Source organism: Grammomys surdaster, unplaced genomic scaffold (genome assembly GCF_004785775.1).
Source record: "Grammomys surdaster isolate TR1022 unplaced genomic scaffold, NIH_TR_1.0 224, whole genome shotgun sequence".
Lineage (NCBI taxonomy): Eukaryota > Metazoa > Chordata > Mammalia > Rodentia > Muridae > Grammomys > Grammomys surdaster.
The window spans coordinates 6,458,686-6,476,448 of record NW_021604669.1 but is presented as its reverse complement, the minus strand read 5'-3'; the positions used below and the strand labels follow the sequence as shown (position 1 = coordinate 6,476,448).

General features: G+C 44.6%; 1 protein-coding gene across 3 annotated transcripts in view; it reads right to left on the bottom strand.

Moving 5' to 3' along the window:
* Window positions 1-17,763, bottom strand: part of Zfat (zinc finger and AT-hook domain containing) — a 180,356-nt gene that overhangs the window by 6,093 nt on the left and 156,500 nt on the right. For all 3 annotated transcript variants that reach the window (XM_028773252.1, XM_028773253.1, XM_028773254.1), the window contains exons 14-15: window positions 16,868-16,991; window positions 13,980-14,110 (exon numbers count right to left, since the gene is read on the bottom strand). In XM_028773252.1, coding sequence (XP_028629085.1) covers window positions 13,980-14,110; window positions 16,868-16,991 — 255 coding nt within the window. The remainder of the gene's footprint in view (window positions 1-13,979; window positions 14,111-16,867; window positions 16,992-17,763) is intronic.

Here is a 17,763-nt window from a genome sequence, read left to right as displayed (position 1 = left end):
GAGAGAGAGAGAGAGAGAGAAAGAGACTCTGTGACAAAATATGGGAAGGAAGTTGGGTTTGCATATATATACATGTGTATATGTAGGGAACTGTGTATATGTGTGTCTGTTGTGCTAGTTAGTTTTAACCAAGACTATAGTCATCTGAGAGGGGGAACTTTAATCAAGAAAATGCCTCCAAGTCGGGTGGTGGTGGCACATGCCTTTAATCCCAGCACTTGGGAGGCAGAGGCAGCCAGATTTCTGAGTTCGAGGCCAGCCTGGTGTACAGAATGAGTTCCAGGACAGCCAGTGCTATACAGAGACACCCTGTCTCAAAAAACCAAAAAAAAGAAAGAAAGAAAGAAAGAAAGAAAGAAAGAAAGAAAGAAAGAAAGAAAGAAGGAAGGAAGGAAGGAAGGAAGGAAGGAAGGAAGGAAGGAAGAAAGAAAGAAAGAAAGAAAGAGAGAAAGGAAGGAAAATGCCTCCAGAAGATTGAGCTGTAGGCAGACAAAACTGTGGGGCATGTTATTTATTCGTGACTGATAGCAAAGACCCAGCCCATTGTGGGTGGGGCCATTCCTGGGCTGGTTGTCCTGGGTTCTCGAAGAAAGCAGTCTGAGCAAGCACACTGAGAAACAAGTCAGTAAGCAGCACTCCTCCATGGCCTCTACACCAGCACCTGCCTCTAGATTCCTGCACTGCTTGAGTTCCTGTCATGACTTCCTTCAGTGGTTCCCCTCAGGCCTTGTGGACAGTGTTGGCTCACCTGAGCTAATGAGGTCCTCAACTAGTTACAGGTGATCCATCATTTAAAGCAGGAAGTTTCCTGTGCCATGATCTTTCTCAGTCATAGCTTCCTGAAACCATATCATAAAGCCTGGGCTTCCTCTAGAACTGAAAAAGACCTTTCTGTCCTGACTCCTTCCTCTGCTCTGCCTCCACACTGAACTCTGGTCCCTGTATGCACGCACACTCTTGTCTCTTGATAACACCTGCCCTGTTCTTCCTGCCTCACTCACCCTTTTTGAGAAGATCCTATCTTGATCTTTAGAGCTCCAATTTGTGTCCTCTCTTCTAAGAAGTCTCACAGGCTCCTTGAACTTATATTTCCATGTGGCTTCAGGCAGTAAGACCAGATTTTCACCCAGTGGGTGGGTCACATCATTGATTGAGCTAACCCTAAGATGTCAACTAGTCTTCCAAGCTAAGAGAGTAGAACCTATACTATTCACTTCCTAAATACAGATGCTCTCCCTCTCTTATTAGCATACTGCTCCTGGTGTTTATAATGCTCCCAGACCTGATCTTCTCTCAGCCTTGCTGGTAGCTGGTGGACCCATGGTGGACTCAACTCCAATGGCAAGAGAGAAACGTAAAATGGTTCCAGCATCCTTCTGAGCCAGGACTCAGAAGTATAGAGTTGGTGTCAGTGAGCTGACACCCACACACCAACACTTTCTTAGATTCTCAAGGCCACCTAGCTGGCCTCTTTGGCTTGGAGCCTTCCTCCACTTTGAGATTTAGCAGTGTGGGGAATGGGTATCTTGTTCCTGATGTCACCTCTCTGGCTCTAGCATCATTCTTTATCCTTCTTAAACAGGTTAACGACAAGACAGCCAGCTGTCCATCTTAAATCCAGTTAAGTTAGCACTGTTTTGCAAGTAGATGCAGCCACACATACGCAGGTTTTATATTGTGGCAGAAATTTCCTGCCCAGTGTATTTACAGCAGAGCCCTGTCTTTGGACAGGGAAGAGGGAGGCAGGGCTAGGAGTTGGGAGGAGAAAAAAAACACAGAAGGAGAGTAGAGATCATGGCAGATGTTACCCTCATGTCTCTAGCAATCTCAGGTAGTTATTCATATCAAGGTTAGATAATTGGGATAACAATTCTAATTGTGTGGGCATCTTGTGTATTGAGTATTTGCTGGTATATAAATCTATTTGGTTTATCTATAAGCTTTATAGAGTTTTACTTCACTGGGTTACTAGGAAGTGGGTCTGCCAACAACCAGGTGGTTATGGCTGTGAAGAAACCAGCAGGCACCAGGGATGAGCAAACCAGAGTTAGAAACACAGTGACCAGTTGGTCGCTACAGGCGGAAGTTGGAGAACAGCCAGGCGGAACCAGGCAGAACCAGCTCCGGCCCTGCTGGAGAGTTGGTGGGCCAAGAGTAGTGGCTGGGAAGTCTGAGGGATCATTTCTAATATCTCCCACAACAGGTGACACCTACTGTGGGTTACCAATTTGTTGTGCTAAATCTCCAACCCAAATAAGCCCGATCAAAGAAAACACAACTCAATAATTATGAATACAGGTTGCATGCCTAGATTGGGCAGATTTATCATTATACTACTCTATTCCCCATCTAGGAGATCCCTTATAACTTGTAGTTTTTCCAGGCCACTTGCTTCTCCTCCACTGTCCTTCCACCTCTTTCTCCTCCACTGTCTTCTCTCTCTCCCTTTCCCCCAAACTTCCACTCCACCTCCCCTTCTACTGCCCAATCACTGGCTCTAGCCTTTACTTTACAAATTAAAGTGGGCAGAAGGTTCACAAGAAGTCACCTGTATACCAGTTCACTCCTGGTCTGCAGCCCCTCCCTGGAAAGCAGAATTAGCATCAAAGTACAAGACCAGGGCTATCCACAACACTGTATCTACAGAGGAACTATTATCTTGCCAACCTCTGAATCTGTGTGTGGTTGTGGCTGAGTACTCACACTGTTTTATGATAAACAAGTCTATTTACTTTGCCTTAGTATACTTAGAACACTAGACTGGTTTTGTTTCTTTTGGTCATGTGCATATGGGTGTCTTGGGTAGTAAAATCAATATGACATAGTATCTACCATTCAATGAAACTTCTGTTGGTGACTGAGACTCATCTGCTCTCCTAGCAGCCAAACCTGCTACTTATTAGCTAGCCCTGCTTGTCATTAAAAGAACAAACCGGGCCTGGGGCTGATCCTCAGAGCCTTTATCTTATTGACACTTCACCCCTGCCTGACTCATGTCCTGGTGCTCAGTTGTTCCCACAGATACTCTTCAAGATAGAAAGAAAGGATGTAATGAATGTTTTCATCTAAAACACACTGACTCCCAGGTTGGTCAGAGCTACTTCTCAGACAAAACCAAATGAGCAAGCAGCCTGAAGTTATGTGGCATATCCCATGCACATTTTGGCCCTGGAAAGGAGCATACTCCTCCCAGCAGTTAGAGTCTCCCCACTGTTTGGGTGATCACCAAGCCATTGCTTCCCCTGTACTCCCAGAAGAGAGGTAGATCTGTCTCATGAGAGTTACAGCGGGTACTCTCCCTGTCACGACCTAGCTTAGGAGTAAGGTCCCATGCATTGGAAACAGAGACATTATAAATGCAATCCCACATTTATTGAGGAAAGATAAAGGATAAATAAATGTGCATTGTGGGAAAACATCATAAATTTCTAGCTCTAGAAATATATATATTTATATACAAGACCAAAATGGGGTACTGCTATCCACAAGAAACTTGTACATATACCAAAAATATTCACAGACAGGAAGAAGCCATTCCTGAAGATTGAAAGCCCTTTTAAAGGGACAGAATGCAAAGATGGAAGAAAGCCATGACTCTCCCCACACCAGGCAACCATCTTTCACAGGGGAGATGGCATGTTGCCTCCTCCGCTCACCATTTTTCTCTTAGTAGTACACAGATAGCTGATACTTTACATAGTCCAAATTCACATTGTCACAGCAGCTTGCTAATATCTGTTCCCAGTCCCTAGAGCAATCCCCAGGATCTCAGATGCTGGATCTCAAGGTGAGCACAGAACCACAATTGTATCCTGTGTTTGAAGCATAGGGCAGGCTCTGATGCAAAATGTCATGTGTTTAGAAAAGTTTGTCTACTGGGGCTACCTGACTCAATCTGAATGGGAAGGACCAACTGTCTTTGAGAAGGAATTTGGTAAAAGGAAGAGAAAGGTGGTGGGCAGGCGTCTTCCTGGCCTCTGAATCACAGTCTTCCTGAAGATGCTATTTTGCTGTACTTTATGTTCAGCACGCACAAGTGCACATCACTGCCAGGATCTTCCCACAGGGCCTCTCCAGCTTACAGATTTCAGACATACAGCCCAGTAAGGCTTTGCCTCTAACAGCAACCCTTCAGGTCAGAGAATCACTTCCTATAGCCCTACAATTCCTCAAGAGAAAAGATCTCCACCTTACCCACCCAGTCTCTCCAGAGCTCTACATGCACAGCTCTCAGTGGCCACTATTTTCTCAGCCTGGTGGATAGGGGCTGGAATCAGGCCTTGGCCAGGACTGTCCCTGCCTTTTGTTTGACATTCTAAGGATGCTTCTCTGTCAGCAGGAGTATTGGTTACTTTTCTGTTGTTGTGATGAAATACCATGACGAAGAGCAACTTAAAAACAAACAAACAAACAAAGAGTTGATCTTGGCTCCCATTCACAGGCTCACCTCTCTTCACTATTTCTCCTAGAGAAGGGAGCTCTAACTCTAGATCTTCCTGCTCACAGTCACCACCCACTCCTTTTCACTTTGGTACATGCCCCTCAGCATCAGTCACATCAAATGAGTCCCTGCGTTAGCTTGGGCTGCTGTAACAGAGCACCTTAGACCAAGTGGCTTATGAACAGCAGGAGTGTATTTTTGTATTTTTCTCACTCAGAAAGAACAGAAAAGGAAAGGCTGGCACCACAGTCCCAACATGGCTAGGGTCTAGAAAGGACCATGTTCACCACAGCACATGCTGACTTCATGTAAGCTTATGGTTGAAGGAGTGTGAAGGAGTTTTGAGGCCTAATTTAATGCCATTAGTCTCATTCATGAGTGTTCCATCTCTATGACCTACTCTCTTCCCAAAGCCCAACTTTCAAAAGCTACTATCGCATTTGGGGTTAAATTATAACATGCATTCCGAGATTCAGACATTCATTCCATAATGGCCTCTCCCAGGGAGGACTGTCTTTGTGAAAATAACTCAAATTGACTCAACATGAGGTTGTACAGGAGCCCACAGGCATGTGTTAATTTAGGTTAATGTAATTGTTTTTCTTCTAGGATGAGCCACACAACAAACTCCTGAGAAACAGGTGGGTCTAGAGAGGCAGCTCCATGATAGTGTATTTGCCCAGCCTAGGAAGGTTCTGAGTTCAATACCTAGCATCGCAAAAGATAAAAAGAAAAAAAAAAAGTCCCATTTTATCTTGCTGAGACTCCCAGTATGGAGCCTAGATAAATGCTTGCTGCCTGCTGAATAGAATCATCACAAGAAAAACATTCATAATTGAATTCTACACATACAGTAAGGAGTTAAGGAGTTATGCTGTGTCTGTAGTGCCAAGAGCTAAGATACTGCAGTCTTAACATACACCAAGCCCAGGGCCAACTGCTTCATTTACATAATCTATTCAATGGCCCCACTGGGGAGATTCTATTATTTTAAAATATTACAGAGAAAGAAAATGAAGTTCATTGAGAAGTACTTTTCCAAGGTCATGAGCTATAAAGAGACAGATCTGGGGTTCAACCAGGCATTCTTTACCTCCCATTTAGGTACCTGCATGAGCACAATACTCATGTTGTGCCAAGGGAGACCCAGCCACTGTGACACACCCTAGCTTGACACCCATGTCACAGACTTTGTGGAAAGCATGCCTTTGTGATTTCCACGCAGCAAGACACCTATAGCCTGCCTGGAGATGATAAGACTGCTCAGTAAATGCACTCCAGCCCAGATAGCTCAGCATCCTTGATTCTGAGCTCAGTCATTATTACAAATACACATGATGCCTGGGAAAGGAGCCAGGTCCTGAGTCGGGTGCTTGAGAGCCCAGGGACACATGGGAGACTAAACCTCTACCTACTGTTACAGACCTTCAGTGTGATAAGAACTATCCATACATCCAGCCATACTAGGTTATGGTTTGAACAGTCTCTAAGAACTGGATGAAGAAGAAGGTCCTGCTGCCTTTCCACATTTCATTACTGCTCAGAAAGGGAGGAGAGCTTCTTGCAGGATGGGTCTCCTTGCAAGGAGTAGTTACTGAGAGCAAACTGAGTATTCTTCCAGATGAAGCCCTTCCTGGGCAAGCAGGAAGTCCATATATGCCTGCAGACTATTCTCTGGCCAGGGCCCTATAATGGCAGATTACTGCACACAGGTCTAATGTTAACATAGAGTATTTGGTTCTTAGTTGACTATTCAGTGACTATACCCATCATCTATATTGCCTAAGAAATTAATACAAAGGCAGTGGCTTATAACAACCCTAACTCCCCTGACCGGAGTTGTACAGGTGGGTGTCACTAACCAGAGATGCTCTTGATTTTATGGACCACAGATCTTATTAGGCCTCAGTGACCAAGCTTCCTCCTCTAGAATCTACAATGTCACCTAGCCACAAAGCAGCACGGTCACTTATATTCACAGGTTCTAGATGACCGTGCCCCATGGATTAAGAGGTCCACTAAGGGCTTACTGAAAGCTCACCACCAGGAAGAGGCCATGTCATACAAATAGGCAGCTCTTATCCTGGGCCATGTCTATATCTGATGTAAAAGCCTCAAAGTGAGAATCAGTTCAACAGGAGAGGAAAAAAAGGCAGCCATAGGCTGGTCCATACTAAGCAAGGAATTGGGGTTGGAGGCAAATCGGCAGGTGGCCTTGGAGTTAGCGGGACCACAATGAGGTCCTAATTTAAGTTTATGAGCACACCCTAGGTTATCAGAAGAGTTCTAAGAGCTGGAGAGGTGCATAGACTAACTCGGGGTGTATGGCTAGACCAGTGATTATATGTCTAACACACTCCCAATGCCAGCACTGCTGCACTGGAGATGATGAGCGAGGACTTAGACAAGAGCGGCAGCCGTAGGCAAAGGAAGTTTTTCAGGCATCGTGCACAGGTGGAACTTTGAAGAACATGCTGGTAGATAGGTGACATACAGAGGGCAAAAGGAGCAAGGTGAGTAACTCCAAGGCTACAAAATCAATGTCTACGTGGCACATTTGGTTTGCTTAGGAAAACAGAGAAGAGGAGGAAGGGGTAAGAAGTAGATGGTTTGCACTGTGGGAAATTCCTGTGGTCGGGATGGGGGGGGCTACTAGTTCAGGGGGAGCCCACAGCAAAGGGCTAAGCCAGAGATGTACTGTGTGGGGACAAATCCAAGAAAGGCCACTTCATGTAGTATCTCCTATTTTCTCCTCTCAAGGGAGAACTGCCCTGACCTTATCTCCACATCTGAAATAGACTCAGTGAGTTCAACCATCCACATACTTTCCCAGAGTGAAGTTGCAGAAAGAAGGGATGGGACTAAGGAAAATTTATCAGCAGGGATAAGGATGAGGGGCTGGAAATAGGTACCAAGCAAATTGTAATGAATGACTGTACCAAAACTCAAGTGGAATTCTGCAGCCTGTAGGGGACCACAGTAGGAAAAGTGGAGCTTAGAGAAAGGGAGGGAGAAGCAATGCTCAGCAGACGGGCATCTTCACCTCTAATGGTGAGATGTATGGGAACACTGGCATCCTCAGCTCCAAAGGAGGGATATACAGGGAAGGGTACCATAATAAGACAGACAGAAGCCTTTATTCAATTTCTGCAGACCATTTCTCATATGTCTAGAGTTATATTATGGGGCTTATTCTTACTTCTAAGATTTCACAAAGAAATGGACTTTTCAGCAACTACCAATGCATGAGAGGGCTCAGCAAGTAATAAAAGAGCTTAGAGAGGCAGCCATTTGGCATGTCAGCCGTCAGACAGTATGCTGGGGCAGAACTCTGAAAGAAATGTCATTTAGGAAGAAGAAAGAGAAGAGGTTTGAAAGGCTAGAGGAGCGCTAAGGAGGGTCTACAGAGGACAAAGGTGGCACTAAGTAAGAAGAGAGGGTCAGCTGTTCTTCTGTCCCAGCATCTGTATGCTGAAGGCCACAGTTGAGCAACAACACAAGTGCCCTGTAAAGACAGCACAGTATGGACGTGTTCTAGGAAGCTACCTATGCAAATGTTAAGAGCCTGATAGGATTAAAGATGGCAGGGACTTGTGATCAAATCAATTTTATGGCAAAGCTCCCGAGGCAGGAGCCAAAACCCATTGACCAACCAACACCAAACCACGAGGTGAGAAGTCTGTCACAGAGAGCACTATGATGGTGCAGCAGGAAGAACAGTCATTTTCACCAAGGATTCAAAGAATGGGAAATGCAAGCACTCAAAAGAGCAGGAGGCAGGAGGATCAGAACAAGTCCCTAGCCAGTCAGGATTAGAAAGTGAGATCCTGTCTCAAAGAACAAACTAAACTAAACCAAACATGCAAACAGAAGAGTTGGGAACTAGATAATAATAGTAAAACTTGGCTTGGAAGTATCTGCTGGAATCCTGAAGCATTAGATTCCCAGAACCCAGCAAGTGTTTACTCTCTGTCCCTGTGACAGTCACTGGCCTGAGTATCTACAGATACAGACACACACATACATAAAAATGCACACATTCATATTTCCTTAATATTTTACAAAAAATCCCTTAGATAAACTAAGACGACAGAAGCCATAATGGGACTGAAAGGGAACAACACAAGCCAGCATTTTGTTAATGGTGTAAGAAGATTAAGCAGCTGTTACCTGTGGTACGCATACCAGACCAACATGAAGTCCCACCAGCCGAGGAATGGGAAACAAAAATAGAGTCAGGGCCAGGCTTTTCATTTCTAACCCCTTGGCTATCTTGAACCTGAGGAGAAACTGTTTCCAGCTCTGCACAAACAAAACTGTCAAATTCCATTATTTCATGTCATTTTCACTGAAGGGACAACAAAGAAAAAGAAAGCTAACTTTCTTGAGGTCAAGGACAGAGGAGAAGCCTCACCTTGAACCACCTTAAGGTCCTTCAGCTGCCAGATATCCTTTATACCATGTAGGGTTCTTGGGCTGGCCTGCTTGACACACTATTACAATAAAATAGAAGAGAATGGTTTCTTTAAAATGGTCATGAAAATAGACTTTGAAGCCACTTCTTCTAAACCCTTTCCCATATGGCTCAGTCCATAATCTGGCTACAGTCTCAGGTTATGCTCAGCTTCATGAGCTAAGGCAAGAGGCCAGGCTGGGCTCTCTTTGCAGGGTGCACAGGATCTCGGGCCAGGGGCTGCACTTGGAAGTTCCTCTGAAGAGCAGCTTCTCTTAGCACACCATCCAGATGTGTGCTATGATGGTGACAGTGGGCTTGGCAAGCGTGAAAACTGGGGACATATCACTTTTAATTTGTGCTATACTTTGGAATGTCTCCAAAGACTCATGCCTGGAAGATCTGGTCCACTGGGGTAGTGCTGCTGTGGGAAGGTAGAAGCTTTAGGAAGTATATATATAGCCTTGCAGAAGAAAGTGAGATTACAGAGGCAGCTCTTAGATCTGAATATTTAGATTTTTCAGCCCTTCCCACTCTCCTGGTGGGGCTCAGGTGCCACGAGGCAGGAGCTTTGCTTCACTATGTACTTTTGGCCCAAATGATGTGGCTGAAATAGCACAGAGTGAAACCCCTGAAACCATGAGCCACAGAACATATCCCTCATAAGCACCACATAATGAGCAGGGCATGGTAGTGCATGTCTATAATCCCAGTGCTAGAAAGTAAACACAAGAAGATCCCAGGGACTTTCTGGTCAGCCAGTAAAGCCAAACAGAATCCCAGATTCAGTGAGAGACTCAGTCCCAGAAAAGGTGCAGAGTTATGGAGGAGGACATGCAGTATCAACCTCTGGCTTCCATAGGTACACATGTGGGCACACCCACCCACTAAATTCTCATGCATGCATATGCACATACCACACACACATATTAAAGAGTAAGTCCATATAAAACCTAGAATCTATTTGGACCCTGTAAAATAAGGACATAAAACAGACAATTCTACCTTAAAAGATATAAAATTATGGCATGCAACAGGAATTTCAAACGTTGCTATATGTCCTCATGTGCTTTTATGACAAGGAAGCTTTCTTTCTCTTCAGTATTGATTAACAGGAGGTGATCGGAAAATCAATACATGAAAGCAACAGTGCAAGCAAAACTAGTCAGTATTTGTTGGTCAATTTCTCTGTGTCCTGACTTGGGTTGTAGCAAGAGGAAGTCTTCAATACTGCTGCCCTATGCTGTGCTCCCGATGAGAGGCCACACTGGGTGTCCCAGCAGGGGTGGGGGCAGGACTCCATCAATGCTTCAGCAGTCTCATTAGCACACGTGATTTCCTGACTGAAAATATCCCAAGCCAGTGCTTAATTAAAGAAAAAGAATCAATCAACCCAATAAAAGCAGCCGAAGTAAATGTAAATGATGGAATAATTTAATCAGAGGACAGACATTCCTTCACCTGTAAAAGCTTGAGATATTTCAGTCCTCTGCTACAGGCCTGGGCAGGTTAACATCTGTCTATCTGGCCATCCATCCACCCATCCATCCACTCACCCCTCCCTCACTCCATCCCTATATTTCTATTCATTATGAACCACAGCAGAAAGGGAGGCTCAGCCTGGTACAAGAGATGGTGATGATGCCACAAACATTCTTGGGTACATTTCCAAATGTCGCCCCACATGAGTGTGTTCCCAGTTCCACTTGCAGCTCTAGGTCAAAGTAAGAAAGAAGATTCTTCTGGAGCACCACTGTCCCCTCCTCCTGTGCAAATCTGGACTTGCTTATACTAGTTGTATTGATGTACTTCTGCCTTCTCCTCTGCTGGGTTGACAGTCCAATGGAGAGAGGCATATTTAAGCAGAACTCTAAATTTGCAACCACATGTATAGCAGCACTGCCTATGACACTCACTAATTCACGTCCCTGAGTAGCAGTCAGTCAACATTCTTAATAGAAAGAAGATACCAGCTGACAATAAGCTGCACCTTCTGAAGTCTCAGCATTCACATGTACAAACCAAGCAACGTACTCCCAATACTTCCCTAGTGAGACCCTGGGCCAGTTAGTACCAGATCTACTTTAAGATCCCACATACCAGGATTTAGTGAGGCATTCCAGAAGAAGATATTTATAGAACAATCTGAAGTCTGAAACTTAGCAAATGCCAGGAAAAATCAAAAAGCTAGAATGTGTATCTTCATTCAAGATACTATAGAGCAAGGCATTCTTTATTTTTTTTGGAGAAGACAGCAACTTTTCTATCTCAAATATTTATCAGCATACACATGTATTCCCATGTCTTATACATGGATGTATAGGCATTTGAAATAAAATATTTTTATTTTATTTTATTTTATTTTTTTAAATCAAATCGTAATTTTTACTTATTCACACAGGGGTAATCGTAATTTTTACTTATTCACACAGGGGTTATAAACACAAAAAGGCAGGACATGGGGAAGGGGATGACACCGAAGTGTGGGTGTTCAGGGGGAGTACAGATATCTTTCAGAACAGGGTATCGGCTGGGTGAAGCTTCAGGGGACAGGTCGCTATGACTCTGCCTATGATTCACTTGTCCTTATCTAAGTTCGTATTATCTGCCAAGACTACCTATTTACAAGGTCTATGACTACTCACACTGGTAAATTTCCACAAAAGCTGCCTGTTTAAAATAGCTTATAGCCATCTGTTTCAATGTTTTCCCACAGAAACCCAAGACTTGGTGGTAGTATGCATGTATGACAGGCCTATTGCTGATTTTAGGCCTATGGCTGATTTTAGGCCTTCAGTGTATAAGCAGGGCTGCCCCTGACATCTCCTCCCTTCTCTAAGCATAAAAGGGCTGTTCGATTCTAATCTTGCAAAGTCGGGCTAGAGGCCTGACCTCCAGTAATTAAAGGGGACTTTGTAATGGCTCCAGTCCCCCTGTTGTTGTCCAGTGAGGCATGAGGGCCATACCCGTCCCGATGTCTTTTTCCTGGAGAGGGGATACTTTTGACATCAACCCCTATGCAGTCAGGCTTGTCCCTCAGGGAACCCAGAGAGATATTTTTAACTATTACTTATATTCCCTTGCAGTGCTTAGCCTCGAAGCCTAAACAGGAATTCAGATCCTCAGTCAGAGGGGGTTCTGGGTGGTCCCTCTCTGCTTGGTCTAGGGGCGGAAGTCCCCTGTTTTAGGTTGGGTGGTGATGGGTTTTGGGAACACCCTGGATAGAGTAACAACCTCATCTTGAGTCTCATGGTCCTCCATAGCTAACTTATGATAATGTATCTGAATAGATTTTGCTACCAAATTATCTATCTGTTGTTTCACAAAGTTAGTCAACCTATTTAAGGCCCAGGGACCAAAATGAGTAAGCAAAAATAACCCAATTAATGGTCCCAAGATGGGAGGAAATAGGGTTGACAACCATGGAGAGGCTGAAAACCAATTCTTGTACCAGCTCTCATCTTCCTCTTTCTCTCTCTGTCTTTTCTCAGGGCCTTCTCTCATTCATCTTTCTGGTGTCCAAGTTCTGTCCAAGACCTGGAGAGAAACTTCATTATGGAATAAGGGTTCCAGGACACCCACTTCAAATAATCCTTTACAGGACATCTTGTCTCTAGATCAAGAAATCCAGTGTTATTGTCCCTGTTATATGTTGTAACTGTTTGACCAGTTTACTAATACGTATTTTGTTTATAATGCCAGGAAAACATGTTAAGTTTTCTACCATTAAATTTGACTTTCCTATTCAAAAAATATATATATAAGAAAAAAAGAAATCCAGTGTTAAACCAGAAGTTCCTGCTGCCCCAGAGAATTATGTGGCATGAAATTCATGTGATGTACCATGCACTGCGTACAGTCATGAAAACAACAGAGAGATAGCCACTCTTAATCCCAAAGGCAGTTAGTGTTAGCCAGGGCACATGAAAGCACATATCAGAGAGCACATATCAGAGCCATTGTAAGAAGTGTCTTCATTAGTGCAAAGAAGTGTGTGTGCGCGCACACACACACACACACCCTTTAAGTTAAATGTTTCATGTTTCCTTCTTATTTTAAGTCAGAAAAAAACTACACTAATTTTACATTTAAGTTTGGACAGCTTTAGTAGCCCATGCCTCAAATTTCGGAGACATCTTGCCCAACAAACCTTTGTTAAAACATCGTTCAGTCCACACTTGCTGGTCCCCCTCCGGTCGTGCTATACGTACTGGGTCTGCATTTGCTCAGCATTTTACATCCTTCATGGAACACTACCTTATTTCTACTTAATCCCCTTCCACAGAGAGTAGCCACCCTGACGGCAAGCACTGGTTCCTTCCTGAAACTCCAGCACTACAGTACTGATGACAACAGCAAGTACTTCATAAATATCCAGTGATTCATAAAAGAACAGACAGCCAGGCAAAAACCTAAAATCTCTATATAAACTTATTTTATGCATTTTAAGTATATGGTTTCCTGGTTCTGGTGTGCTTACTGGTTTTGTTTTATACCTTTAATGTAGCTGAGTAAAGTACTCTTAAACATTGAGTAGATAGTGAAGAGGCAGGTATGAGTGAACAGAGAGGAACTGACTGTGGCATTTGCTGTATATTCTAACAGACTGGTGGTGTCACTTCTGACGACACAGGAGAGAAGGAGCGGATGAGAGAAGTCCCAGGACAACGTGGTAGAAAAACCTTTCTTTCTAACTCATCATTTTCTCCCTCTCCTGTGCGAACATAAAGTGATGATGTCTCTCTTTTAAAAGGACACTCTATGGGCAAATATTCCTGGGCATCTCTGGCTAGACTCATGCTTCCTACTAGTTTTCTTCTTAGGAGGTTCTCAGTATGCTCATTTGCATTCTATGATTCTCTGAAAAGAAATGAAGAGTCTCCTCAGTGCTTCTAAAACACCTGGGTGCTTTCTCTAAGACATCTGTACAAACAGAGCCACTCAAGACACAATCCTGTAATCCAAGAAGAAGACCGATTTTATTTTAAATTCTACTCTAGGCAAGCTGAAGTTGTGAGGAAAATGAAAGGGGAAAGATAGGTAGTGGCTTGAGCAGACAAATACTCCTGAGCAGAGGGTCCTCACCTGCTTTACAACAGTCACTGTCCCAGGCGCCATGGCAACCACAGAGGCCACAGCAGCAGCATCATGGGTCTCCGAACCCAGTTCAATGATCTGCTGCAGGATATTCACAGCTGTGGGGTCAAGTCGATCACCTTTGGGAAAGAAGCAACAGGACACCATTAAGTTCTCTGCACTGAATGGCAGCCAAGGGCAAACTGGTCCCTAGACATGAAGACTATGGAGGGAGGGGGGGTAATTCCAGAGTGTTCACGGATTCTCAGAAATCACTTACTCAGACAAGAGTACTTTGCAGCTCACTACATATTTCCTGCAAGAACTGCTCAAGGCCTGACTGAAAACATAAGGGGATGGCATGATGGTATAATCACTTGGGCACAAAAAAACAGAGATATGCCTCAGGCCATTGGGGCGGTGGCATCACAAACATGGAAGTGAAGTCCAGACGAACTGGATCTTGATGTGGTTACACAAACTGCCCTTCCATGTCACAGCTGAGGATTGCCAGCTGACAGGCTCAGTTTCTCCTAAGGGACAATAGATGGGCAGTGGAAGCATGCTGAGTGACAGGCAGGACACCCAAGAATGTCTTACTTGTTCAGCCAGTGGGCTTCTCAACTATAAACCTATTTTAGTTTGCTGTTGTTTTAATATTGTCAAAAGACAGGGGCTCACATCACCAGGGCAGCAACTTGGCACACCCTTCCTGCCCTCTCCCACCATCTGCTGCCCATCTGTAATCCTCCAGAGCACACCCTCATCCCGATCATTAATTTACTAAAATGGAAATTACAGCTTGGTCTCTGTGCTTTGTAATTCCATGATGTGTTTGTCAATGTTTACACCCCCATGCACAGCCTTCTGCAGGCCTTGAGCCAGCACAAATCAACCAGTAAGAGATTGGAGAAAGTATTCCACATGGTCAGTGCAGTGGGTAGAACTGGCCTGAGATGGAGGAGGTGACCTGCACATGCTCCCAATACACCACAGAGCATCCCCGTGTCTACAGTACCCCTGCCTAGACCTGGGGGATGATTCAGATGTGCCTTGCAGCTAAACACTCTAAATTCCACATACAAAAATGTTTACTTTGGTGAGCCACTGAGGTTAGATTTTAATTCTTCCTCCATTCCCCTCCCCACTGATCATTATCCAGCCCAAGCTTTAGGTCAGCCAGGAGTTGTGGTTCCCACTGGGAATACAGATAAAGAAAACAGATAAAGCATAATCCCTCCCTTAATCCTTCCTGGGCTGACAGGCTCCTGAGATCCATGTGTAAGCAAATCGTCCTTACACATGGTATTGGAGGGCAGTTAGGGGACAGTATAGAAAAGTCTGGTGGGATCCCAGTAGGTGACATGCAATGTAAGTGCTGAAGATGGGGGTGAGCTAGGCAGAAAAGTGCCATGAGGGGACCACAAAATAGGACATATACATGTGAGAAATGCAGCCTATGCTAGTAACTGCAGAATTTGGTCTGCACAACACAGCCTAGAGGCAAGAAGTAAAACCAGTAGGCAGCCAGGAGGTAAAGGAGGTGTGGCCTGCTGAGCTACAAAGGTGAAACAGTATCTGAGGCATCATGGGCAGACACTGGTGGGCACATGGGTATGTGTGTATCAACCCTCCAAGGAAAGACACTATTGGGGAAAATGGCCAAATGTTCATGGATTCTCCAGAGAAACACACTGGTTGGCAAGAGGCATGCACTCATGGATGTTCTGAGACACGGGTGGGCAAGAGAGCATGTGTTCTTGCATGCTCCAAGGAAAAGCCTGGTGGGAAGTGGATATGTGCTTATGAACACTCCATAACTCCTTATGGACACGTGACTGCTAAGGGACACGTGAGCATGCATGCACAGATTCTCTAAGGAAACACATGGGTGGGCAAATGGACATATGTACATAGATGCTCTAAAGAAAGACATTGTTGGGTGAGAAGAAATGTGCTTGTGGATGCTCTATGGGAAGACACTGGTGGGCAAATGGGTACGTGATCATGGAAGGTGCAGACATCACTAACCACTGACACAGAAACCCAAGTTCAATCAAGGACTTAGTAATGAGAGTCTTGCTTAACAGCAGGACCTTGACTCTAGTAGAAGAGGAGGTGCTGTGGCCCCAGGTTGCTCTAGCCTGACAGCAGCAGCAGTTCATTGCTCAGGAACAGATGCCCATAGGTGTTTGGATGGAGCTTTCTCAGGACCAGGGATTGAGGATTTCAAGTCAGGACAGGAGCATCCTCTTATTTCCCATTACCATTTGTTCTCACCTAATGTTTTCCCATTAATCCTGCTTCCCTGACTCAGCCCCCAGTATGCATGTGCTCTGGCACTCCTAGAGCTTTGGGAAAACTGTTTCCAAGTACAGTGTCCAGTTTAGAAACAGATCAAAAAATTCAGTCATCACATTTGATTTAAAAATATATCTGGCTTCTTGGGAAAAATGGAGACAGATGAGTGGTCCTGAGCACACAGGTGTATATTGATACTCCTGGGGTGACCCACTGACATCACATCCTATGCCACCCACTGTTATCCCCTGCCTAGACAATCTAGACTCTTGGATAAGACCTGTGGAATAGAGGCCATGAGGAAGCATGAGGTCATAGGTAGGGCTGCCTTGAGTTAAGTCAGGAGAACCAGACTCCAACTCTGTGACCTAGAGGACTCTTAACTAACCATGTGCAGTGGACAGCCATCCACATAGCAATTAAGTAAGAATGGCAAGACTGCCCACATCCAAGGCTGCTCTGGAAATAAGACTGAGCTATGTAGGCCCTACTCTGGCTAGGTTCATTCTGAGGCATTTACAGAGAAAGACATGCTGGTTTATTTATTACATAAAGAGAAGCACAGAAGTGAAAAAGAAAACCAGGTTTGTCCTCACCACTCTCGGAGGTATATCTCAGGTCCTGAAGTGCAGCCACAGCTGCTTGTGTCCCCTGAACATCTTCAGCTTCGGTGATGTAGAGATATTGGGTGGAGGGCTCCTCAGGCGTCTCTGTTGCTGGCTAAATAAAAACATCATGCCTCAGCATCCTTCCAGGAGATTGACAGCAACCCAAAACTCCAGGATGAAAGAAACACATAGAGGAGAACAGCACTTAACATTTCACTGGTATAGCTCCCCTGAAGAGACATCTGCTCCAACAGATGTACTGCCCAAGAGAACAATTTCTCTTGAGGGTCAGGACCTTATTCAGAGACTCTACATGGAAGCTTGATGCCCCCCATGTTCATGGTACAAAGTGAAGCATGCTGTTTACAATGAACACACTCGAGTATGTACTTCTACAGGCTCTTTCTCCTCCCACTGCTTCCAACACTGTCTTTAATCTGCCCCTTATACTGAGGCCTCCAGCCATGCTGCTAACAGAGGCAAAGAAACAGTCATGGGGGAAAATGGAAAAGGAAGAATGCATTGTTACCTAGTACATCAAGCACAGGCCGTACCATACAGTGAGATCCCACAAAACCTTAGCTACTGACACACATCAAATTACTACATAAAGGAGGAGAAAGGACATATTCTGAATCTCAGGATTTGTGGAGGTAGGAGGGGCTAAAGTGACATTCAAAGATATCTTATACCTCAAGGAGAGAAGCAAGGAAAGTGGACAGTCACAGGATCAATATCAATAAAGATCTCTTTCTGAAGAGGAACACAACCAAACCTGTAAGGTGAGAGCCATGAATCTCACCAATAAAGAACAAGAGGCAAACTGTGGCCAACGTTTATAGGAGCCAACATTATGCGCCATTGACATCCCCGAGTAACTGACA